Here is a 25,520-nt window from a genome sequence, read left to right on the forward strand (position 1 = left end):
ACTCTCACCAAGTGGACTCTTTAAGTCTGCTCATAAAGTCGAGCCACCAAGTACTCTCACCAAGTCGACTCTTTAAGTCGTTTCATCGAGTCACCCAACCAAGTACTCTCACCAAGTCAACTCTTTAGGTCCGTTCATCAAGTCACCCCGCAAAGTCGACCCTCTAAGTTCGTTCATCGAATCACCCGACCAAGTCGACTGTTTAAGTCCTTTCATCAAGTCACCCCGCCAAGCCGACTCTTTAAGTCCGTTCATCAAGTCACCAGAACAACTACTCTCACCAAGTCGACTCTATAAGTCCGTTCATCAAGTCGGCCCACCAAGTACTCCCACCAAGTTGACTCTTTAAGTCCGTTCATCAGTTCACCCCGCCAAGTACTCTCACCAAGTCAACTCTTTAGGTCCGTTCATCAAGTCACCCTGCCAAGTCGACCCTTTAAGTCCGTTCATCAAGTCGCCCCGTCGAGTTGCTTCTCTAAGCCCACTCACCGTGTCAGCTCACCAAGTCGGTTGTTCAAGTACGTTGCCAAGTCAACTCTTTAAGTTCGCTCGCCAGGTCAGCCCGCCCAAGTTGCCTCTTTAAGTTCGTTCGCCAGGTCGGCCCGCCCAAGTCGCATCAGCGGGCTAACTCGCCGAGTCACCTCACGAAGTTGACTCTTTAAGTGCGCTCACCAAGTCAGCTCACCAAGTCGACTCACCATCTCGCCTCGATAATTTGGCTTGCCGAGTTACCCCACCAAGTCGTCGCCTCTTCAAGCCCGCTCACCGTGTCAGCTCGTCAGGTCGGCTCACCAAGTCGACTAATCAAGTAGGCCCACCAAGTCGCCTCAAGGATAGCTCCTCACCATGAGTCGCCTCACCATGTTGACTCTTTGAGCCCGCTCGCCGGGTCGCCTCACCAAGTCGACTCGAGTACGTTGCCAAGTCCACTCTTTAAGTCAGCTCGCCGGGTCGACTCGCCAAGTCAGCTCACCATGTCATCTCAACGAACCAACTCGCCGAGTCGCCTCACCACGTCGGCTCTCTAATACCACTCACCAAGTCGCCCCACCAACTCGTCCCGTTAGGCCCACTCACCACATCGCCCCGTTAGGCCCACTCTCACCAAGTGGGCTCTTTAAGTCTGCTCATAAAGTCGAGCCACCAAGTACTCTCACCAAGTCGACTCTTTAAGTCCTTTCATCGAGTCACCCCACCAAGTACTCTCACCAAGTCAACTCTTTAGGTCCGTTCATAGAGTCACCCCACCAAGTCGACCCTTCAAGTGCGTTCATCAAGTCACCCCACCAAGTCGACTCTTTAAGTTCATTCATTAAGTCACCCCGCCAGGTCAGCCCAAAAATTACTCTCACCAAGTCGACTCTTTAAGTTCGTTCATCAAGTCACCCCGCCAGGTCAGCCCACCAAGTGGACTCTTTAAGTTCGTTCATGAAGTCACTCTGCCAAGTCAGCCCACCAGGTCGACTCTTTAAGTTCGTTCATCAAGTCACCCCGCCAGGTCAGCCCACCAACTACTCTCACCAAGTCGACTCTTTAAGTTTGCTCACCAAGTCACCCCGCCAGGTCGGCCCACCAAGTACTCTCACCAGGTCGACTCTTTAGGTTTGTTCATCAGGGCACCCCACCGAGTACTCTCACCAAGTCGACTCTTTAAGTTCGTTCATCAAGTCGCCCCGCCAGGTCGGCCCACCAAGTACTCTCACCAAGTCGACCCTTTAAGTTCGGTCATCAACTCACCCCGCCAGGTCGGCCCACCAAGTACTCTCACAAAGTCGACTCTTTAGGTTCGTTCATCAATTCACCCCGCCAGCTCGGCCCACCAAGTTCTCTCACCGGGTCGACTCTTTAAGTTCGTTCATCAAGTCACCCCGCCAGTTCGACCCACCAAGTACTCTAACAAAGTCGACTCTCTAAGTTCGTTCATCAAGTCACCCTGCCAGGTCAGCCCAGCAAGTACTCTCACCAAGTCACCCTGCTACTTCGACCCACCAAGTTGACTCTTTAAGTTCGTTCATCAAGTCACCCGGCCAAGTCGGCCCACCAAGTCGACTCTTTAAGTCCGTTCATCAAGTCACCAGGCCAAGTCGGCCCACCAAGTCGACTCTTTAAGTCCGTTCATCAAGTCACGTGACCAGGTCAGCCCACCGAGTACTCTCACCAAGTGGACTCTTTAAGTTTGTTCATCAAGTCACCCGGCCAGGTCGGCCCACCAAGTACTCTCACCAAGTCGACTCTCTAAGTCCGTTCATCAAGTCACCCCGCCAGGTCGGCCCACCAAGTCGAATCTTTAAGTCCGTTCATCAAGTCACCCCACCAAGTACTCTAACCAAGTCGATTCTTCAAGTGCGTTCATCAAGTCACCCGACCAACTACTCTCACCAAGTCGACTCTTTTACTATGTTCATCAAGTCACCCCACCAAGCACTCTCACCAGGTCAACTCTTTAGGTCCGTTCATAAAGTCACCCCACCAAGTCGACCCTTCAAGTGCGTTCATCAAGTCACCCCACCAAGTACTCTCACCAATTCGACTCTTTAAGTCTTTTCATCAAGTACCACACCAAGTACTCTCACCAAGTCAACTCTTTAGGACCGTTCCTCAAGTCACCTCGCCAAGTCGACCCTTGAAGTCCGTTCATCAAGTCACCCCACCAAGTCGACTCTTTAAGTCAGTTCACGAAGTCACCCAACCAGGTCGGCCCACCAAGGACTCTCACCAAGTCGACTCTCTAAGTCTGTTCATCAGGTCACCCCACCGAGTACTCTCACCAAGTCAACTCTTTAGGTCCGTTCATCAAGTCACCCCGCAAAGTCGACCCTCTAAGTTCGTTCATCGAGTCACCCGACCAAGTCGACTGTTTAAGTCCTTTCATCAAGTCACCCTGCCAAGCCGACTCTTTAAGTCCGTTCATCAAGTCACCAGAACAACTACTCTCACCAAGTCGACTCTATAAGTCCGTTCATCAAGTCGGCCCACCAAGTACTCCCACCAAGTAGACTCTTTAAGTCCGTTCATCAGTTCACCCCGCCAAGTACTCTCACCAAGTCAACTCTTTAGGTCCGTTCATCAAGTCACCCCGCCGAGTCGACCCTTTAAGTCCGTTCATCAAGTCGCCCCACCGAGTTTCTTCTCTAATCCCACTCACCATGTCCGCTCACCAAGTCGGTTGTTCAAGTACGTTGCAAAGTCAACTCTTTAAGTTCGCTCGCCAGGTCAGCCCGCCCAAGTCGCCTCTTTAAGTTCATTCGCCAGGTCGGCCCGCCCAAGTCGCATCAGCGGGCTAACTCGCCGAGTCACCTCACGAAGTTGACTCTTTAAGTGCGCTCACCAAGTCAGCTCACCAAGTCGACTCACCATCTCGCCTCGATAAGTTGGCTTGCCAAGTTACCCCACCAAGTCGTCGCCTCTTTAAGCCCGCTCACCGTGTCAGCTCGTCAGGTCGTCTCACCAAGTCGACTAATCAAGTAGGCCCACCAAGTCGCCTCAAGGATAGCTCCTCACCATGAGTCGCCTCACCATGTTCACTCAATGAGTCGCCTCACCATGGTGACTCTTTGAGCTCGCTCGCCGGGTCGCCTCACCAAGTCGACTCGAGTACGTTGCCAACTCGACTCTTTAAGTTCGCTCGCCGGGTCGACTCGCCAAGTCAGCTCACCATGTCATCTCAACGAACCAACTCACCGAGTCGCCTCACCACGTCGGCTCTCTAATACCACTCGCCAAGTCGCCCCACCAACTCGCCCCGTTAGGCCCACTCACCACATCGCCCCGTTAGGCCCACTCTCACCAAGTGGACTCTTTAAGTCTGCTCATAAAGTCGAGCCACCAAGTACTCTCACCAAGTCGACTCTTTAAGTCCTTTCATCGAGTCACCCAACCAAGTACTCTCACCAAGTCAACTCTTTAGGTCTGTTCATCAAGTCACCCCGCAAAGTCGACCCTCTAAGTTCGTTCATCGAGTCACCCGACCAAGTCGACTGTTTAAGTCCTTTCATCAAGTCACCCCGCCAAGCGGACTCTTTAAGTCCGTTCATCAAGTCACCAGAACAACTACTCTCACCAAGTCGACTCTATAAGTCCGTTCATCAAGTCGGCCCACCAAGTACTCCCACCAAGTCGACTCTTTAAGCCCGTTCATCAGTTCACTCCGCCAAGTACTCTCACCAAGTCAACTCTTTAGGTCCGTTCATCAAGTCACCCCGCCAAGTCGACCCTTTAAGTCCGTTCATCAAGTCACCCCGCCGAGTTGCTTCTCTAAGCCCACTCACCATGTCAGCTCACCAAGTCAGTTGTTCAAGTACGTTGCCAAGTCAACTCTTTAAGTTCGCTCGCCAGGTCAGCCCGCCCAAGTCGCCTCTTTAAGTTCGTTCGCCAGGTCAGCCCGCCCAAGTCGCATCAGCGGGCTAACTCACCGAGTCACCTCACGAAGTTGACTCTTTAAGTGCGCTCACCAAGTCAGCTCACCAAGTCGACTCACCATCTCGCCTCGATAAGTTGGCTTGCCGAGTTACCCCACCAAGTCGTCGCCTCTTTAAGCCCGCTCACCATGTCAGCTCGTCAGGTCAGCTCACCAAGTCGACTAATCAAGTAGGCCCACCAAGTCACCTCAAGGATAGCTCCTCACCATGAGTCGCCTCACCATGTTCACTCAATGAGTCGCCTCACCACGTCGGCTCTCTAATAACACTCGCCAAGTCGCCCCACCAACTCGCCCCGTTAGGCCCACTCACCACATCGCCCCGTTAGGCCCACTCTCACCAAGTGGACTCTTTAAGTCTTCTCATAAAGTCGAGCCACCAAGTACTCTCACCAAGTCGACTCTTTAAGTCCTTTCATCGAGTCACCCCACCAAGTACTCTCACCAAGTCAACTCTTTAGGTCCGTTCATAGAGTCACCCCACCAAGTCGACCCTTCAAGTGCGTTCATCAAGTCACCCCACCAAGTCGACTCTTTAAGTTCATTCATCAAGTCACCCCGCCAGGTCAGCCCACAAATTACTCTCTCCAAGTCGACTCTTTAAGTTCGTTCATCAATTCACCCCGCCAGGTCGGCCCACCGAGTGGACTCTTTAAGTTCGTTCATGAAGTCACTCTCACAAGTCGGCCCACCAGGTCGACTCTTTAAGTTCGTTCATCAAGTCACCCCGCCAGGTCAGCCCACCAACTACTCTCACCAAGTCGACTCTTTAAGTTTTCTCACCAAGTCACCCCGCCAGGTCGGCCCACCAAGTACTCTCACCAGGTCGACTCTTTAGGTTTGTTCATCAGGTCACCCCACCGAGTACTCTCACCAAGTCGACTCTTTAAGTTCGTTCATCAAGGCGCCCCGCCAGGTCGGCCCACCAAGTACTCTCACCAAGTCGACCCTTTAAGTTCGGTCATCAACTCACCCCGCCAGGTCGGCCCACCAAGTACTCTCACAAAGTCGACTCTTTAGGTTCGTTCATCAATTCACCCCGCCAGCTCGGCCCACCAAGTTCTCTCACCAGGTCGACTCTTTAAGTTCGTTCATCAAGTCACCCCGCCAGTTCGACCCACCAAGTACTCTCACAAAGTCGACTCTCTAAGTTCGTTCATCAAGTCACCCTGCCAGGTCAGCCCACCAAGTACTCTCACCAAGTCACCCCGCTAGTTCGACCCACCAAGTCGACCCTTTAAGTTTGTTCATCAAGTCACCCGGCCAAGTCGGCCCACCAAGTCGACTCTTTAAGTCCGTTCATCAAGTCACGTGACCAGGTCAGCCCACCGGGTACTCTCACCAAGTCGACTCTTTAAGTTTGTTCATCAAGTCGCCCGGCCAGGTCGGCCCACCAAGTACTCTCACCAAGTCGACTCTCTAAGTCCGTTCATCATGTCACCCCGCCAGGTCGGCCCACCAAGTCGAATCTTTAAGTCCGTTCATCAAGTCACCCCACCAAGTACTCTAACCAAGTCGATTCTTCAAGTGCGTTCATCAAGTCACCCGACCAACTACTCTCACCAAGTCGACTCTTTAACTATGTTCATCAAGTCACCCCACCAAGCACTCTCGCCACGTCAACTCTTTAGGTCCGTTCATAAAGTCACCCCACCAAGTCGACCCTTCAAGTGCGTTCATCAAGTCACCCCACCAAGTACTCTCACCAATTCGACTCTTTAAGTCTTTTCATCAAGTCACCACACCAAGTACTCTCACCAAGTCAACTCTTTAGGACCGTTCATCAAGTCACCTCGCCAAGTCGACCCTTGAAGTCCGTTCATCAAGTCACCCCACCAAGTACTCCCACCAAGTCGACTCTTTAAGTCAGTTCACGAAGTCACCCAACCAGGTCGGCCCACCAAGGACTCTCACCAAGTCGACTCTCTAAGTCTGTTCATCGGGTCACCCCACCGAGTACTCTCACCAAGTCAACTCTTTAGGTCCGTTCATCAAGTCACCCCGCCAAGTCGACCCTTTAAGTCCGTTCATCAAGTCGCCCCGCCAAGTACTCTCACCAAGTCAATCCTTTAAGTCCTTTCATCAAGTCACCCCACCAAGTCGACTCTCGAAGTCCGTTCATCAAGTCACCAGAACAAGTAATCTAACCAAGTCGACTCTTTAAGTCCGTCCATAAAGTCACCCCACCAGGTCGGCCCACCAAGTACTCCCACCAAGCCGACTCTTTATGTTCGTTCATCAGTTCACCCCGCCAAGTACTCTCACCAAGTTGACTCTTTAAGTCTGCTCATCAAGTCGAGCCACCAGGTACTCTCACCAAGTCGACTCTTTGAGTCCGTTCATCAAGTCGCCCCACCAAGTACTCTAACCAAGTCGATTCTTCAAGTGCGTTCATCAAGTCGCCCCACCAAGTACTCTCACCAAGTCGACTCTTTAAGTCCTTTCATCGAGTCACCCCGCCAAGTACTCTCACCAAGTCAACTCTTTAGGTCCGTTCATAGAGTCACCCCACCAAGTCGACCCTTCAAGTGCGTTCATCAAGTCACCCCGCCAGGTCGGCCCACCAAGTCGAATCTCTAAGTCCGTTCATCAAGTCATTGTCCCGATCTGGCCGAGCCGTTCTGGCTGAGCCATGCTGGCCGAGCCGATCTGGGCGAGCCATTCTGGCCGACCCGATCCTGCCGAGCCGTTCTGGGCAAGCCATGCTGGCCGAGCCGATCTGGGCGAGCCATTCTGGCCGAGCCGATCTGGGCGACCCGTTCTGGCCGAGCCGATCTGGGCGAGCCGTTGTGGCCGAGCCATGCTGGCCGAGCCGATCTGGGCGAGCCGTTCTGGCCGAGCCATGATGGCCGAGCCAATCTGGGCGAGCCGTTCTGGCCGAGCCGATCTGGCCGAGCTCCAAAAACGGTGTCGTGGATGGCTGTTTGATCGCCTCTGTGCCAACTCGATCGGCACAACATTGGGAATGGTTCGACAGCGGTTGTCGTTCCAATGTGTCATCGGGATGTCTTGGAACGCGGCCTTCCAAGGGCGAGCTCGCGTCTAGCACTTGGATTGTGCTTTGTCACAAGTGAATGGGGAGATCTCTTTGTGAACGGCGGCATGGCGATTGCAAGAGAAAATTGACTTAGTAGTCGGAGCATTGGCATCGGGCCATTGTGACGGCCTTGCAATTTCTCTATAATTGCAACCTATGTTTGCGCAGTAGCAGAGTTTGCATGTATGATTGGGCTTTGTTCTTGACGGTTCCAAGTACTCTCACCAAGGCTGGGCGAGCCATGCTGGCCGAGCCGATCTGGGCGAGCCATTCTGGCCGAGCCGTTTTGGCCGAGCCATGCTGGCCGAGCCGATCTGGGCGAGCCGTTCTGGCCGAGCCGTTCTGGCCGAGCCGATCTGGGCGAGCCAATCTGGGCGAGCCGTTCTGGCCGAGCCATGCTGGCCGAGCCGATCTGGGCGAGCCGTTCTGGCCGAGCCATGCTGGCCGAGCCGTTCTGGCCGAGCCATGCTGGCCGAGCCGATCTGGGCGAGCCGTTCTGGCCGAGCCGATCTGGCCGAGCTCCAAAAACGGTGTCGTGGATGGCTGTTTGGTCGCCTCTGTGCCAACTCGATCGGCACAACATTGGGAATGGTTCGACAGCGGTTGTCGTTCCAATGTGTCATCGGGATGTCTTGGAACGCGGCCTTCCAAGGGCGAGCTCGCGTCTAGCACTTGGATTGTGCTTCGTCACAAGTGAATGGGGAGATCTCTTTGTGAACGGCGGCATGGCGATTGCAAGAGAAAATTGACTTAGTAGTCGGAGCATTGGCATCGGGCCATTGTGACGGCCTTGCAATTTCTCTATAATTGCAACCTATGTTTGCGCAGTAGCAGAGTTTGCATGTATGATTGGGCTTTGTTCTTGACGGTTCCAAGTACTCTCACCAAGGCTGGGTGAGCCATGCTGGCCGAGCCGATCTGGGCGAGCCATTCTGGCCGAGCCGTTTTGGCCGAGCCATGCTGGCCGAGCCGATCTGGGCGAGCCGTTCTGGCCGAGCCGTTCTGGCCGAGCCGATCTGGGCGAGCCGTTCTGGCTGAGCCATGCTGGCCGAGCCGATCTGGGCGAGCCGTTCTGGCCGAGCCATGCTGGCCGAGCCGTTCTGGCCGAGCCATGCTGGCCGAGCCGATCTGGGCGAGCCGTTCTGGCCGAGCCGATCTGGCCGAGCTCCAAAAACGGTGTCGTGGATGGCTGTTTGGTCGCCTCTGTGCTAACTCGATCGGCACAACATTGGGAATGGTTCGACAGCGGTTGTCGTTCCAATGTGTCATCGGGATGTCTTGGAACGCAGCCTTTCAAGGGCGAGCTCGCGTCTAGCACTTGGATTGTGCGTCGTCACAAGTGATTGGGGAGATCTCTCTGTGAACGGCGGCATGGCGATTGCAAGCGAAAATTGACTTAGTAGTCGGAGCATTGGCCTCGGGCCATTGTGACGGCCTTGCAATTTCTCTATAATTGCAACCTATGTTTGCGCAGTAGCAGAGTTTGCACGTTAGATTGGCCTTTGTTCTTGACAGTTCGAAGTACTCTCACCAAGGCTGGGCGAGCCATGCTGGGCGAGCCGATCTGGGCGAGCCATTCTGGCCGAGCCGATCTGGGCGAGCTCCAAAAACGGTGTCGTGGATGGCTGTTTGGTCACATTTTTCATTGAATTGGATTTTTAAGGGAGTTGTCCGCGCTGTCGCAGATTTCTAATGCAGAGCGAGCCTCGCACTAATAGCTTATATAGGAGAGGTTGTTGCCGCGAGCCTCTCCCATGCCCCTTTCATTGATTCAACATTGGTGTCTAGGCGGATCGGATTGTTGGCTTTTCAAACGGTGTATGCTGATGTTGAATGAATGAAAGGGGCATGAAGCGATCTCAGTGCTTTTCCTCGGCTCTCCTTTAGATCATGTTTTCCGATGACTCAATTTTGGAAAAGGTGAGGCAGCGGTTGCCGATCCATGGCGTGTGTTTTTGGTGGTTTTAAAACTTGATCTAAACGTGAGCCTTTGTCTAGCTCTCCGGCGTTGCTTGGTATAATGGCAATTTGCTATGGGTGCTCGGCGCTCTAGCAATTTTTCATGGTGTACTTATCGCGGCTACATGGGAGCTTTAATATCGAAAGCTCTCGGCGAAAAATGGTGGCCGAGCCATGCTGGCGGACCCGATCTGGCTTAGCCGTTTTCGTCGACCCGATCTGGCTCTCGTTTCTCACTCCATCGGCACAAATTCGGGAGTTGTTCGACAGCGGTTGTCGTTCCAATGTGTCATTGCGGTGATCTGGAGAGCGATGCTAAGTGCGGGAGCTTGCGTCTAGCATTTGGGGATGTTTGTGCAAGCGAGCAGGGGAGCTTCTCTTATCGGAACCTCTCCGTGGCCTTTGAATATAGACCCAGTGCCGACGATATCGATGGATACGAGCCTTGGATTATAAAATTGTTCAGCTAACATTGGTTTTTGTGAGAGATGGGTACGAAAGCACTTCCCGATCGATACGCGGGAGTTCCCTAAGATCGCCTCTGTGCCAACTCTATCGGCACAACATTGGGAATGGTTCAACAGCGGTTGTCGTTCCAATGTGTCATCGGGATGTCTTGGAACGCGGCCTTTCAAGGGCGAGCTCGCGTCTAGCACTTCGATTGTGCGTCGTCACAAGTGAATGGGGAGATCTCTCTGTGAACGGCGGCATGGCGATTGCAAGAGAAAATCGACTTAGCAGTCGGAGCATTGGCCTCGGGCCATTGCGACGGCCTTGCAATTTCTCTATAATTGCAAGCTATGTTTGCGCAGTAGCAGAGTTTGCATGTTAGATTGGCCTTTGTTCTTGACAGTTCGAAGTACTCTCACCGAGTCAGCAAGTCACCATGCTGGCGTAGCCGATCTGGGCGAGCTCCAAAAACGGTGTCGTGGATGGCTGTTTGGTCACATTTTTCATTGAATTGGATTTTTAAGGATTTTGTCCGCGCTATCGCAGATTTCTAATGCAGAGCGAGCCTCGCACTAATAGCTTATATAGGAGAGGTTGTTGCCGCGAGCCTCTCCCATGCCCCTTTCATTGATTCAACATTGGTGTCTAGGCGGATCGGATTGTTGGGTTTTCAAACGGTGTATGCTGATGTTGAATGAATGAAAGGGGCATGAAGCGATCTCAGTGCTTTTCCTCGGCTCTCCTTTAGATAATGTTTTCCGATGACTCAATTTTGGAAAAGGTGAGGCAGCGGTTGCCAATCCATGGCGTGTCTTTTTGGTGATTTTAAAACTTGATCTAAACGTGAGCCCTTGTCTAGCACTCCGGCGTTGCTTGGTATAATGGCAATTTGCTATGGGTGCTCGGCGCTCTAGCAATTTTGTCATGGTGTACTTATCACTGCTACATGGGAGCTTTAATATCGAAAGCTCTCGGCGAAAAATGGTGGCCGACCCGATCTGGCTTAGCCGTTTTCGTCGACCCGATCTGGCTCTTCTTTCTCACTCCATCGGCACAAATTCGGGAGTTGTTCGACAGCGGTTGTCGTTCCAATGTGTCATTGCGGTGATCTGGAGAGCGATGCTAAGGGCCGGAGCTTGCGCCTAGAATTTGGGGATGTTTGTGCAAGAGAGCAGGGGAGCTTCTCTTATCGGAACCTCTCCGTGGCCTTTGAATATAGACCCAGTGCTGACGATATCGATGGATACGAGCCTTGGATTCTAAAATTGTTCAGCCAGCTAACATTGGTTTTTGTGAGAGATGGGTACGAAAGCACTTCCCGATTGATTCGCGGGAGCTCCCTAAGATCGCCTCTGTGCCAACTCGATCGGCACAACATTGGGAATGGTCCGACAGCGGTTGTCATTCCAATGTGTCATCGGGATGTCTTGGAATGCGGCCTTTCAAGGGCTAGATCGCGTCTAGCACTAGGATTGTGCGTCGGCACAAGTGAATGGGGAGATCTCTCTGTGAACGACGGCATGGTGATTGCAAGAGAAAATTGACTTAGTAGTCGGAGCATTGGCCTCGGGCCATTGTGACGGCCTTGCAATTTCTCTATAATTGCAAGCTATGTTTGCGCAGTAGCAGAGTTTGCATGTAAGATTGGCCTTTGTTCTTGACAGTTCCAGGAGATGACCTCCGGAACTTTTGGATTGGGCCCCTTCAAGGTGAAATTCATCCAGTTGATCGGATGAGCTCGATGACCATTTCACTCCCTTGGCTCCATGAATTCAAATCCCATCCAGCTGCCGTGAAGCCATCCCGATTTTGCTATGCGAGGGCTCTCTCCCCAGAGTCGTTCTCTTTGCAACAACTTCTTTGGCAAAAAAATTTTGGAATGGTTCGGCAGCGGTTGTCGTTCCAATGGTGCCGTTGTGGTGGTTGCCTGGGCAGCGATCTGAAGGGCGAGCCGTCATCTAGCAGTTGGGCTGCGCATCACGGGTGACAAGGGAGCCTTTGTAATCGGAAGCTCCCCGTGACCATTCGATGAGAAGAGCCATTGCTTGTGCGAGCAAGGACGAATGCAGCCTCAGATTCCAAAGGAAATCAACGACATCGGATCTATATATAAGAGCGGAATGAAGCAGCAGCCCGTTTGCCATGCGCGGCTCCCCAAAGTTGCTCGTCTCTCTCACTCCATCGGCACAAATTCGGGAGTTGTTCGACAGCGGTTGTCGTTCCAATGTGTCATTGCGGCGATCTGGAGAGCGATGCTAAGGGCGGGAGCTTGTGTCTAGCATTTGGGATGTTTGTGCGAGCGAGCACAGGGGAGCTTCTCTTATCGGAACCTCTCCGTGGCCTTTGAATATATAGACCCAGTGCCGACGATATCGATGGATACGAGCCTTGGATTCTAAATTTGTTCACAGCTAAGATTGGTTTTTGTGAGAGATGGGTACGAAAGCACATCCAGATTGCTACGCGGGAGCTCCCTAAGGTCGCCTCTGTGCCAACTCGATCGGCACAACATTGGGAATGGTTCGACAGTGGTTGTCGTTCCAATGTGTCATCGGGGGATGTCTCGGAAAGTGGGCTGGCCTTTCAAGGGCGAGCTCGCGTCTATCACTTGGATTGTGCGTCGCGTCGCAAGTGAATGGGGAGATCTCTCTGTGAACGGCGGCATGGTGATTGCAAGAGAAAATTGACTTAGTCGGAGCATTGGCCTCGGGCCACTGTGATGGCTTGGCAATTTCTCTTTAATTGCAACCTATGTTTGCGCAGTAGCAGAGTTTGCAAGTAAGACGGTCCTTGTTCTTGAGAGTTCCAGGAGATGACCTCCGGAACTTTTGGATTGGGCCCCTTCAAGGTGAAATTCATCCAGTTGATCGGATGAGCTTAATGACCATTTCAGTCCCTTGGCTCCATGAATTCACATCTCCTAACCGATGACAATCTTTTGCTCCTTAGACGACCTCATAATAAATTGGGTCGTGGATGGCTGTTTGGTCAGAATTTTCAACGATTTGGATTTTTATGGCGGATGTCGGCGTGTTCGCTAATTTCTAATGCAGAGCGAGCCTCGCACTAATAGCTTATATAGGAGAGGTTGTTGCCGCGAACCTCTCCCGTGCCCCTCTCATTGATTCAACGGCGGTGTCAAGGCGGATGGAAATGTCGGATTTTGAAACGGTGGACGCCGACGTTGAATCAATTGGAGGGGCATGAAGCCCACCCTCGAGGTGCTATTCCTTGACTCTCCTTTAGATCATGTTTTCTTGTCACTCAGCTGGCGCAATTTCGGAAAGCAGTTGGGCTGCGCGTCACGAGTGACAAGGGAGCCTTTGTGATCGGAAGCTCCCGGTGGCCATTCGATGAGAAGAGCCATTGCTTGTGTGAGCAAGGACGAATGCAGCCTCGGATTCCAAACGAAATCAACGACATCGGATCTATATATAAGAGCGGAATGAAGCAGCAGCCCGTTTGCGATGCGCGGCTCCCCAAAGTTGCTATTCTTTCTCACTCCATTGGGGCACAAATGCGGGAGTTGTTCGACAGCGGTCGTCGTTCCAATGGTGTCATTGCGGCGAAATTTGTTCACAGCTAAGATTGGTTTTTGTGAGAGATGGGTATGAAAGCACATCCCGATTGCTACGCGGGAGCTCCCTAAGGTCGCCTCTGTGCCAACTCGATCGGCACAACATTGGGAATGGTTCGACAGCGGTTGTCGTTCCAAAGTGTCATCGTGGGATGTCTTGGAAAGTGGTGTTTCTTTCAAGGGCGAGCTCGCGTCTAGCACTTGGGTTGTGCGTCGCGTCACAAGTGAATGGGGGATGTCTTGGAAAGTGGTCTTTCTTTCAAGGGCGAGCTCGCGTCTAGCACTTGGATTGTGCGTCGCGTCACAAGTGAATGGGGAGATCTCTCTGTGAACGGCGGCATGGTGATTGCAAGAGAAAATTGACTTAGTCGGAGCCATTGGCCTTGGGCCATTGTGACGGCCTCGCAATTTCTCTTTAATTGCAACCTATGTTTGCGCAGTAGCAGAGTTTGCATGTAAGATGGGCCTTGTTCTCGAGAGTTTCAGGAGATGACCTCCGGAACTTTTGGATTGGGCCCCTTCAAGGTGAAATTCATCCAGTTGATCGGATTAGCTCGATGACCATTTCAGTCCCTCGGCTCCATGAACTCACATCTCCTAACCGATGACAATCTTTTGCTCCTCTGCCGACCTCATAAAAAATTGGGTCGTGAATGGCTGTTTGGTAGGAATTTTAAAGGATTTGGATTTTTAGGGCGGATGTCGGTGTGTTCGCTAATTTCTAATGCAGAGCGAGCCTCGCACTAATAGCTTATATAGGAGAGGTGGTTGCCGCGAGCCTCTCCCGTGCCCCTCTCATTGATTCAACGCCGGTGTCAAGGCGGATGGATATGTCGGATTTTGAAACGGTGGACGCCGACGTTGAATCAATTAGAGGGGCATGAAGCCCACCCTGGATGTGCTATTCCTCGACTCTCCTTTAGATCATGTTTTCTTCTCACTCAGCTGGCGCAATTTCGGAAAAAAAGGTTTGGCAGCGGTTGCCATCCCTCACCGCGTCTACTTGGTGATTTTAAAACTCGATCTAAAACGGGAGCCCTCGCCTAGCACCTCCGTCCGGTGTTGCTCGGGTATTGCATAAAATTATGCCAACGGGGCGAATCCCCCAACGAATGCCTACGCTTGGACCCTCTCTTAGATCACCTTCTTCGATCACTCGACCGACGCAACTACGGAAGAGACTTGGCAGCGGTTGCCATTCTACAGCGCGTCTGTTCAGCGATTTCGAAGTTGATCTAATGGCGAGCCCTTGTCTCTAGCCATGAGGTGGGTGCTTGGCGCTCTAGCAAAATTTTTTGCATGCCTATCGTGGCTACAATGGGAGAGGTGGTTGCCGCGAGCCTCTCCCGTGCCCCCCTCATTGATTCAACGCCGCTGTCAGGGCGGATGGATATGTCAGATTTTGAAACGGTGGACGCCGACGTTGAATCAATTAGAGGGGCATGAAGCCAACCCTCGAGGGTGCTATTCCTGGACTCTCCTTTAGATCACGTTTTCTTGTCACTCAGCTGGCGCAATTTTGGAAAAAGGTTTGGCAGCGGTTGCCAGCCCTCACCGCGTCTACTCGGTGATTTTAAAACTCGATCTAAAACGGGAGCCCTCGTCTAGCACCTCCGTCCGGTGTTGCTCGGGTATTGCATAAATTTATGCCATCGGCGCGAATCCCCCAACGAATGCCTACGCTTGGACCCTCTCTTAGATCACCTTCTTCGATCACTCGACCGACGCAACTACGGAAGAGACTTGGCAGCAGTTGCCATTCTACAGCGTGTCTGTTCAGCGATTTCGAAGTTGATCTAATGGCGAGCCCTTGTCTCTAGCCATGAGGTGGGTGCTTGGCGCTCTAGCAAAATTTTTTGCGTGCCTATCGCGGCTACAACGGGAGAGGTGGTTGCCGCGAGCCTCTCCCGTGCTCCCCTCATTGATTCAACGCCGCTGTCAGGGTGGATGGATATGTCGGATTTTGAAACGGTGGACGCCGACGTTGAACAATTAGAGGGGCATGAAGCCCACCCTCGAGGGTGCTATTCCTGGACTCTCCTTTAGATCATGTTTTCTTGTCACTCAGCTGGCGCAATTTCAGAAAAAGGTTTGGCAGCGGTTGCCAGCCCTCACCGCGTCTACTTGGTGATTTTAAAACTCGATCTAAAACGGGAGCCCTCATCTAGCACCTCCGTCCGGTGTCGCTTGGGTATTGCATAAATTTATGCCATCGGCGCGAATCCCCCAACGAATGCCTACACGCTTGGACCCTCTGTTAGATCACCTTCTTCGATCACTCGACCGACGCAACTACGGAAGAGACTTGGCAGCGGTTGCCATTCTACAGCGCGTCTGTTCAGCGATTTTGAAGTTGATCTAATGGAGAGCCCTTGTCTCTAGCCATGAGGTGGGTGCTTGGCGCTCTAGCAAAATTTTTTGCGTGCCTATCGCGGCTACAACGGGAGACGTGGTCGCCGCGAGCCTCTCCCGTGCCCCCCTCATTGATTCAACGCCGCTGTCAGGGCGGATGGATATGTCGGATTTTGAAACGGTGGACGGCGACGTTGAATCAATTAGAGGGGCATGAAGCCCACCCTCGAGGGTGCTATTCCTGGACTCTCCTTTAGATCATGTTTTCTTGTCAACTCAGCTGGCGCAATTTCGGAAAAAGGTTTGGCAGCGGTTGCCAGCCCTCACCGCGTCTACTTGGTGATTTTAAAACTCGATCTAAAACGGGAGCCCTCGTCTAGCACCTCCGTCCGGTGTTGCTCGGGTATTGCATAAATTTATGCCATCGGCGCGAATCCCCCAACGAATGCCTACACGCTTGGACCCTCTCTTAGATCACCTTCTTCGATCACTCGACCGACGCAACTACGGAAGAGACTTGGCAGCGGTTGCCATTCTCCAGCGCATCTGTTCAGCGATTTCGAAGTTGATCTAATGGCGAGCCCTTGTCTCTAGCCATGAGGTGGGTGCTTGGCGCTCTAGCAAAATTTTTTGCGTGCCTATCGCGGCTACAACGGGAGAGGTGGTTGCCGCGAGCCTCTCCCGTGCCCCCCTCATTGATTCAACGCCGCTGTCAGGGCGGATGGATATGTCGGATTTTGAAACGGTGGACGGCGACGTTGAATCAATTAGAGGGGCATGAAGCCCACCCTCGAGGGTGCTATTCCTGGACTCTCCTTTAGATCATGTTTTCTTGTCAACTCAGCTGGCACAATTTCGGAAAAAGGTTTGGCAGCGGTTGCCAGCCCTCAGCGCGTCTACTTGGTGATTTTAAAACTCGATCTAAAACGGGAGCCCTCGTCTAGCACCTCCGTCCGGTGTTGCTCGGGTAATGCAGAAATTTATGCCATCGGCGCGAATGCCCCAACGAATGCCTACGCTTGGACCCTCTCTTAGATCACCTTCTTCGATCACTCGACCGACGCAACTGCGGAAGAGACATGGCAGCGGTTGCCATTCTACAGCGCGTCTGTTCAGCGATTTCGAAGTTGATCTAATGGCGAGCCCTTGTCTCTAGCCATGAGGTGGGTGCTTGGCGCTCTAGCAAAATTTTTTTGCGTGCCTGACGCGGCTACAAGGGGAGAGGTGGTTGCCGCGAGCCTTTCCCGTGCCCCCCTCATTGATTCAACGCCGCTGTCAGGGCGGATGTATATGTCGGATTTTGAAACGGTGGACGGCGACGTTGAATCAATTAGAGGGGCATGAAGCCCCACCCTCGAGGGTGCTATTCCTGGACTCTCCTTTAGATCATGTTTTCTTGTCACTCAGCTGCCGCAATTTCAGAAACAGGTTTGGCAGCGGTTGCCAGCCCTCAGCGCGTCTACTTGGTGATTTTAAAACTCGATCTAAAACGGGGAGCCCTCGTCTAGTACCTCCGTCCGGTGTTTTGCTCGGGTATTGCATAAATTTATGCCATCGGCGCGAATCTCCCAACGAATGCCTACGCTTGGACCCTCTCTTAGATCACCTTCTTCGATCACTCGACCGACGCAGCTACGGAAGAGACTTGGCAGCGGTTGCCATTCTACAGCGCGTCTGTTCAGCGATTTCGAAGTTGATCTAATGGCGAGCCCTTGTCTCTAGCCATGAGGTGGGTGCTTGGCGCTCTAGCAAAATTTTTTGCGTGCATATCGCGGCTACAAGGGGAGAGGTGGTTGCCGCGAGCCTCTCCCGTGCCCCCCTCATTGATTCAACGCCGCTGTCAGGGCGGATGGATATGTCAGATTTTGAAACGGTGGACGGCGACGTTGAATCAATTAGAGGGGCATGAAGCCCACCCTCGAGGGTGCTATTCCTTGACTCTCCTTTAGATCATGTTTTCCTGTCACTCAGCTGGCGCAATTTCGGAAAAAGGTTTGGCAGCGGTTGCCAGCCCTCACCGCGTCTACTCGGTGATTTTAAAACTCGATCTAAAATGGGAGCCCTCGTCTAGCACCTCCGTCCGGTGTTGCTCGGGTATTGCATAATTTTTTGCTATCGGCGCGAATCCCCCAACGAATCCCTAGCCTTGGACTCTCTCTTAGATCACCTTCTTCTATCACTCGACCGACGCAATTACGGAAGAGGCTTGGCAGCGGTTGCCATTCCACAGCGCGTCTGTTCAGCGATTTCAAAGTTGATCTACTAATGGCGAGCCCTTGTCTAGCCATGAGGTGGGTGCTTGGGGCTCTAGCAATTTTTTGTGTGCCTATCGCGGCTTACAATGGGAGCTTTGACAACAAAAGTTCTCGGCGACCCTCCCCAATAGAAATCAGTGCTGGTGTTCGCGAAAGACACGTTATTCGGATTTTTGGAATATTGGCACCAGCATCGTTTCTATTGGGAGGGCCGTGAAGCCATCCCGATTTTGCTATGCGAGGGCTCTCTCCCCAGAGTCGTTCTCTACGCAACAACTTCTTTGGCACAAAATTTTCAGAACGGTTCGGCAGCGGTTGTCGTTCCAATGGTGCCGTTGTGGTGGTTGCCTGGGCAGCGATCTGAAGGGCGACCCGTCGTCTAGCAGTTGGCCTGCGCATCACGAGTGACAAGGGAGCCTTTGTTATCGGAAGCTCCCCGTGGCCATTCGATTAGAAGAGCCATTGCTTGTTTGAGCAAGGACGAATGCAGCCTCAGATTCCAAACGAAATCAACGATTTCGGATCTATATAAGAGCGGAATGAAGCACAGCAGCACAGCCCGTTTGCTATGCGCGGCTCCCCAAAGTTGCTCTTCTTTCTCACTCCATTGCCACAATTTCGGGAGTTGTTCGACAGCGGTTGTCGTTCCAATGTGTCATTGCGGTGATCTGGAGAGCGATGCTAAGGGCGGGAACTTGTGTCTAGAATTTGGGATGTTTGTGCGAGCGAGCAGGGGAGTTTCTCTTATCGGAACCTCTCCGTGGCCTTTGAATATATAGACTCAGTGCCGACGATATCGATGGATGCGAGCCCTTGGATTCCAAATTTGTCCACAGCTAACATTGGTTTTTGTGAGAGATGGGCACGAAAGCACATCCCGATTGCTACGCGGGAGCTCCCTAAGGTCGCCTCTGTGCCAACTCGATCGGCACAACATTGGGAGTGGTTCGACAGCGGTTGACGTTCCAATGTGTCATCGGGGGATGTCTTGGAAAGTGGTCTTTCTTTCAAGGGCGAGCTCGCGTCTAGACCTTGGATTGTGCGTCGCGTCACAAGTGAATGGGGAGATCTCTCTGTGAACGGCGGCATGGTGATTGCAAGAGAAAATTGACTTAGTCGGAGCCATTGGCCTCGGGCCATTGCGACGGCCTCGCAATTTCTCCTTAATTGCAACCTATGTTTGCGCAGTAGCAGAGTTTGCATGTAAGATGGGCCTTGTTCTCGAGAGTTCCAGGAGATGACCTCCAGAACTTTTGGATTGGGCCCCTTCAAGGTGAAATTCATCCAGTTGATCGGATGAGCTCGATGACCATTTCAGTCCCTTGGCTCCATGAACTCACGTCTCCTAACCGATGACAATCTTTTGCTCCTCTGCCGACCTCATAAAAAATTGGGTCGTGAATGGCTGTTTGGTAGGAATTTTAAAGGATTTGGATTTTTAAGGCGGATGTCGTTGTGTTCGCTAATTTCTAATGCAGCGCGAGCCTCGCACTAATAGCTTATATAGGAGAGGTGGTTGCCGCAAGCCTCTCCCGTGCCCCCCTCACTGATTCAACGCCGGTGTCAAGGCGGATGGATATGTCGGATTTTGAAACGGTGGACGCCGACGTTGAATTAATTAGAGGGGCATGAAGCCCACCCTCGAGGGTGCTATTCCTGGACTCTCCTTTAGATCATGTATTCTTGTCACTCAGATGGCGCAATTTCGGAAAAAGGTTTGGCAGCGGTTGCCAGCCCTCACCGCGTCTACTCGGTGATTTTAAAACTCGATCTAAAACGGGAGCCCTCGTCTAGCACCTCCGTCCGGTGTTGCTTGCTCGGGTATTGCATAAATTTATGCCATCGGCGCGAATCCCCCAACGAATGCCTACGCTTGGACCCTCTCTTAGATCACCTTCTTCGATCACTCGACCGACGCAACTACGGAAGAGACTTGGCAGCGGTTGCCATTCTACAGCGCGTCTGTTCAGCGATTTCGAAGTTGATCTAATGGCGAGCCCTTGTCTCTAGCCATGAGGTGGGTGCTTGGCGCTCTAGCAAAATTTTTTGCGTGCCTATCGCGGCTACAATGGGAGAGGTGGTTCCCGCGAGCCTCTCCCGTGCCCCCCCTCATTGATTCAACGCCGCTGTCAGGGCGGATGGAAATGTCGGATTTTGAAACGGTGGACGGCGACGTTGAATCAATTAGAGGGGCATGAAGCCCACCCTCGAGGGTGCTATTCCTGGACTCTCCTTTAGATCATGTATTCTTGTCACTCAGATGGCGCAATTTCGGAAAAAGGTTTGGCAGCGGTTGCCAGCCCTCATCGCGTCTACTCGGTGATTTTAAAACTCGATCTAAAACGGGAGCCCTCGTCTAGCACCTCCGTCCGGTGTTGCTTGCTCGGGTATTGCATAAATTTGTGCCATCGGCGCGAATCCCCCAACGAATGCCTACGCTTGGACCCTCTCTTAGATCACCTTCTTCGATCACTCGACCGACGCAACTACGGAAGAGAGTTGGCAGCGGTTGCCATTCTACAGCGCGTCTGTTCAGCGATTTCGAAGTTGATCTAATGGTGAGCCCTTGTCTCTAGCCATGAGGTGGGTGCTTGGCGCTCTAGCAAAATTTTTTGCGTGCCTATCGCAGCTACAAGGGGAGAGGTGGTTGCCGCGAGCCTCTCCCGTGCCCCCCTCATTGATTCAACACCGCTGTCAGGGCGGATGGATATGTCGGATTTTGAAACGGTGGACGGCGACGTTGAATCAATTAGAGGGGCATGAAGCCCACCCTCGAGGGCGCTATTCCTGGACTCTCCTTTAGATCATGTTTTCTTGTCACTCAGATGGCGCAATTTCGGAAAAAGGTTTGGCAGCGGTTGCCAGCCCTCACCGCGTCTACTCGGTGATTTTAAAACTCGATCTAAAACGGGAGCCCTCGCCTAGCACCTCCGTCCGGTGTTGCTCGGGTATTGCATAAATTTATGCCATCGGCGCGAATCCCCCAACGAATGCCTACGCTTGGACCCTCTCTTAGATCACCTTCTACGATCACTCGATCGACGCAACTACGGAAGAGACTTGGCAGCGGTTGCCATTCTACAGCGCGTCTGTTCAGCGATTTCGAAGTTGATCTAATGGCGAGCCCTTGTCTCTAGCCATGAGGTGGGTGCTTGGCGCTCTAGCAAAATTTTTTGCGTGCCTATCGCGGCTACAATGGGAGAGGTGGTTCCCGCGAGCCTCTCCCGTGCCCCCCCTCATTGATTCAACGCCGCTGTCAGGGCGGATGGAAATGTCGGATTTTGAAACGGTGGACGCCGACGTTGAATCAATTAGAGGGGCATGAAGCCCACCCTCGAGGGTGCTATTCCTGGACTCTCCTTTAGATCATGTATTCTTGTCACTCAGATGGCGCAATTTCGGAAAAAGGTTTGGCAGCGGTTGCCAGCCCTCATCGCGTCTACTCGGTGATTTTAAAACTCGATCTAAAACGGGAGCCCTCGTCTAGCACCTCCGTCCGGTGTTGCTTGCTCGGGTATTGCATAAATTTGTGCCATCGGCGCGAATCCCCCAACGAATGCCTACGCTTGGACCCTCTCTTAGATCACCTTCTTCGATCACTCGACCGACGCAACTACGGAAGAGAGTTGGCAGCGGTTGCCATTCTACAGCGCGTCTGTTCAGCGACTTCAAAGTTGATCTAATGGTGAGCCCTTGTCTCTAGCCATGAGGTGGGTGCTTGGCGCTCTAGCAAAATTTTTTGCGTGCCTATCGCAGCTACAAGGGGAGAGGTGGTTGCCGCGAGCCTCTCCCGTGCCCCCCTCATTGATTCAACACCGCTGTCAGGGCGGATGGATATGTCGGATTTTGAAACGGTGGACGGCGACGTTGAATCAATTAGAGGGGCATGAAGCCCACCCTCGAGGGCGCTATTCCTGGACTCTCCTTTAGATCATGTTTTCTTGTCACTCAGATGGCGCAATTTCGGAAAAAGGTTTGGCAGCGGTTGCCAGCCCTCACCGCGTCTACTCGGTGATTTTAAAACTCGATCTAAAACGGGAGCCCTCGCCTAGCACCTCCGTCCGGTGTTGCTCGGGTATTGCATAAATTTATGCCATCGGCGCGAATCCCCCAACGAATGCCTACGCTTGGACCCTCTCTTAGATCACCTTCTACGATCACTCGATCGACGCAACTACGGAAGAGACTTGGCAGCGGTTGCCATTCTACAGCGCGTCTGTTCAGCGATTTCGAAGTTGATCTAATGGCGAGCCCTTGTCTCTAGCCATGAGGTGGGTGCTTGGCGCTCTAGCAAAATTTTTTGCGTGCCTATCGTGGCTACAATGGGAGAGGTGGTTCCCGCGAGCCTCTCCCGTGCCCCCCCTCATTGATTCAACGCCGCTGTCAGGGCGGATGGAAATGTCGGATTTTGAAACGGTGGACGCCGACGTTGAATCAATTAGAGGGGCATGAAGCCCACCCTCGAGGGTGCTGTTCCTGGACTCTCCTTTAGATCATGTATTCTTGTCACTCAGATGGCGCAATTTTGGAAAAAGGTTTGGCAGCGGTTGCCAGCCCTCATCGCGTCTACTCGGTGATTTTAAAACTCGATCTAAAACGGGAGCCCTCGTCTAGCACCTCCGTCCGGTGTTGCTTGCTCGGGTATTGCATAAATTTGTGCCATCGGCGCAAATCCCCCAACGAATGCCTACGCTTGGACCCTCTCTTAGATCACCTTCTTTGATCACTCGACCGACGCAACTACGGAAGAGACTTGGCAGCGGTTGCCATTCTACAGCGCGTCTGTTCAGCGATTTCGAAGTTGATCTAATGGCGAGCCCTTGTCTCTAGCCATGAGGTGGGTGCTTGGCGCTCTAGCAAAATTTTTTGCGTGCCTATCGCGGCTACAAGGGGAGAGGTGGTGTCCGCGAGCCTCTCCCTTGCCCCCCTCATTGATTCAACGCCGCTGTCAGGGCGGATGGATATGTCGGATTTTGAAACGGTGGACGGCGACGTTGAATCAATTAGAGGGGCATGAAGCCCACCCTCGAGGGTGCTATTCCTGGACTCTCCTTCAGATCATGTTTTCTTATCACTCAGATGGCGCAATTTCGGAAAAAGGTTTGGCAGCGGTTGCCAGCCCTCACCGCGTCTACTCGGTGATTTTAAAACTCGATCTAAAATGGGAGCCCTCGTCTAGCACCTCCGTCCGGTGTTGCTCGGGTATTGCATAAATTTATGCCATCGGCGCGAATCCCCCAACGAATGCCTACGCTTGGACCCTCTCTTAGATCACCTTCTTCGATCACTCGACCGACGCAACTGCGGAAGAGACTTGGCAGCGGTTGCCATTCTACAGCGCGTCTGTTCAGCGATTTCGAAGTTGATGTAATGGCGAGCCCTTGTCTCTAGCCATGAGGTGGGCGCTTGGCGCTCTAGCAAAATTTTTTGCGTGCCTATCGCGGCTACAAGGGGAGAGGTGGTTGCCGCGAGCCTCTCCCGTGCCCCCCTCATTGATTCAACGCCGCTATCAGGGCGGATGGATATGTCGGATTTTGAAACGGTGGACGCCGACGTTGAATCAATTAGAGGGGCGTGAAGCCCACCCTCGAGGGTGCTATTCCTGGACTCTCCTTTAGATCATGTTTTCTTGTCACTCAGATGGCGCAATTTCGGAAAAAGGTTTGGCAGCGGTTGCCAGCCCTCACCGCGTCTACTCGGTGATTTTAAAACTCGATCTAAAACGGGAGCCCTCGTCTAGCACCTCCGTCCGGTGTTGCTTGCTCGGGTATTGCATAAATTTATGCCATCAGCGTGAATCCCCCAACGAATGCCTACGCTTGGACCCTCTCTTAGATCACCTTCTTCGATCACTCGATCGACGCAACTACGGAAGAGACTTGGCAGCGGTTGCCATTCTACAGCGCGTCTGTTCAGCGATTTCGAAGTTGATCTAATGGCGAGCCCTTGTCTCTAGCCATGAGGTGGGTGCTTGGCGCTCTAGCAAAATTTTTTGCGTGCCTATCGCGTAAAGCATGTTTTCTAGTCACTCAGCTGGCGCAATTCCGGAAAAAGGTTTGGCAGCGGTTGCCAGCCCTCACCGCGTCTTCTTGGTGATTTTAAAACTCGATCTAAAACGGGAGCCCTCGTCTAGCGGATCTGTGCCAACTCGATCGGCACAACATTGGGAAATGGTTCGACAGCGGTTGTCGTTCCAATGTGTCATCGGGGGATGCCTTGGAAAGTGGCCTTTCAAGGGCGAGCTCGCGTCACAAGTGAATGGGGAGATCTCTCTGTGAACGGCGGCATGGTGATTGCAAGAGAAAATTGCCTTAGTCGGAGCATTGGCCTCGGGCCATTGTGATGGCCTTGCAATTTCTCTTTAATTGCAACCTATGTTTGCGCAGTAGCAGAGTTTGCATGTAAGATGGGCCTTGTTCTTGAGAGTTCCAGGAGATGACCTCCGGAACTTTTGGATTGGGCCCCTTCAAGGTGAAATTCATCCAGCTGATCGGATGAAACTCGATGTGCTTGTATCTATTCCGAGACGGTAATGATGGTCATTAATCTGTGGCGGTGAGTATTATCCCATTCGGTAATCGCAATGGCGGAGCTGGTGGGAAGTACTTGTCGCTTTGTTTTGATGGATATACCCTATATGTAGGTGTCTGCACGGCTTGCAACACACTGCACATTTGGTGTTCGATTCTAAGATGCGCTTGTTGCTGAGTGTGTATGGAGTTGTATCTTGTAGCCAAGGGCTCCGTCTCATTGGCACGTTCTATCATTGCATTTTTATCCTGCCCGGACGGCAAGAAGGAAAGAGATGGTTGCACGGGTGCATTGCTCGACGTCCCTAATTTCATCAAGGGTCCACTCTCCACCCTAAGTTTTTTGCCGATCGGTAGAGCCTTGGGATTGAGAGGGGGGCCGGCGAAAGGTTTGGTTGCCGCATAATTTATTCGCTAGTGCGTTCTCGGTGCGTGCTCGCCTCTTCACTGTCTCATCCTACAGAAGTGCATGGCACTGTCGTGACAGCCTTTGTGGTCCGGGCCAGTAGAAGCGTAGAGTATTACCGATAATTTTTGTTTGGATGCGGAAACTCTCCATGCCTTGTCCTGCCCTGTGCGATCCGAACGGCTGCGGCTCGTGGGTTCTGCGGGAGATACTCTTCTTCAGCTCCCCCCTAAAGAGAGCGTTCGGTGTTTGCATTGTGTGGACAAAAAGCCCAAGGCGTTTCATCTCTCTCTTCAGATGCGAAATTTTGGGAGGGCTTGTCGAAGTATGGCCGTTTGTACGGGGTGCACCAAAAAGCGTGTAGGGGGCATATGCCTGGGAAATGGATGTCTCTGAGTGTCCTTACTCGGTCGCGTGCGCGGTGTACATCTTTGCATTACGACCCTGCTGCGAGCATTTGTGATTCGAGCATTTTGGGGGAACGGGTTTCGTACGAGATGTTCTTCTCAGGCTCCTGCGAACCAGAGCGCTCGTCTT

The 25,520-nt window shown here is 52.6% G+C and overlaps 1 protein-coding gene across 1 annotated transcript in view; it reads right to left on the reverse strand.

Moving 5' to 3' along the window:
- Positions 1 to 18,128: 18,128 nt before the first annotated feature.
- Positions 18,129 to 25,520, reverse strand: part of LOC149549081 (uncharacterized) — a 73,485-nt gene continuing 66,093 nt past the window's right edge. Inside the window, exon 2 of the mRNA XM_089793668.1 lies at positions 18,129 to 19,538. Coding sequence (XP_089649794.1) covers positions 18,129 to 18,446 — 318 coding nt within the window. The 5' untranslated portion in view covers positions 18,447 to 19,538. The remainder of the gene's footprint in view (positions 19,539 to 25,520) is intronic.

This window comes from Cupressus sempervirens, chromosome 7 (assembly GCF_028749045.1).
Source record: "Cupressus sempervirens isolate cs-2001-9-10 chromosome 7, ASM2874904v1, whole genome shotgun sequence".
Classification (NCBI taxonomy): domain Eukaryota; kingdom Viridiplantae; phylum Streptophyta; class Pinopsida; order Cupressales; family Cupressaceae; genus Cupressus; species Cupressus sempervirens.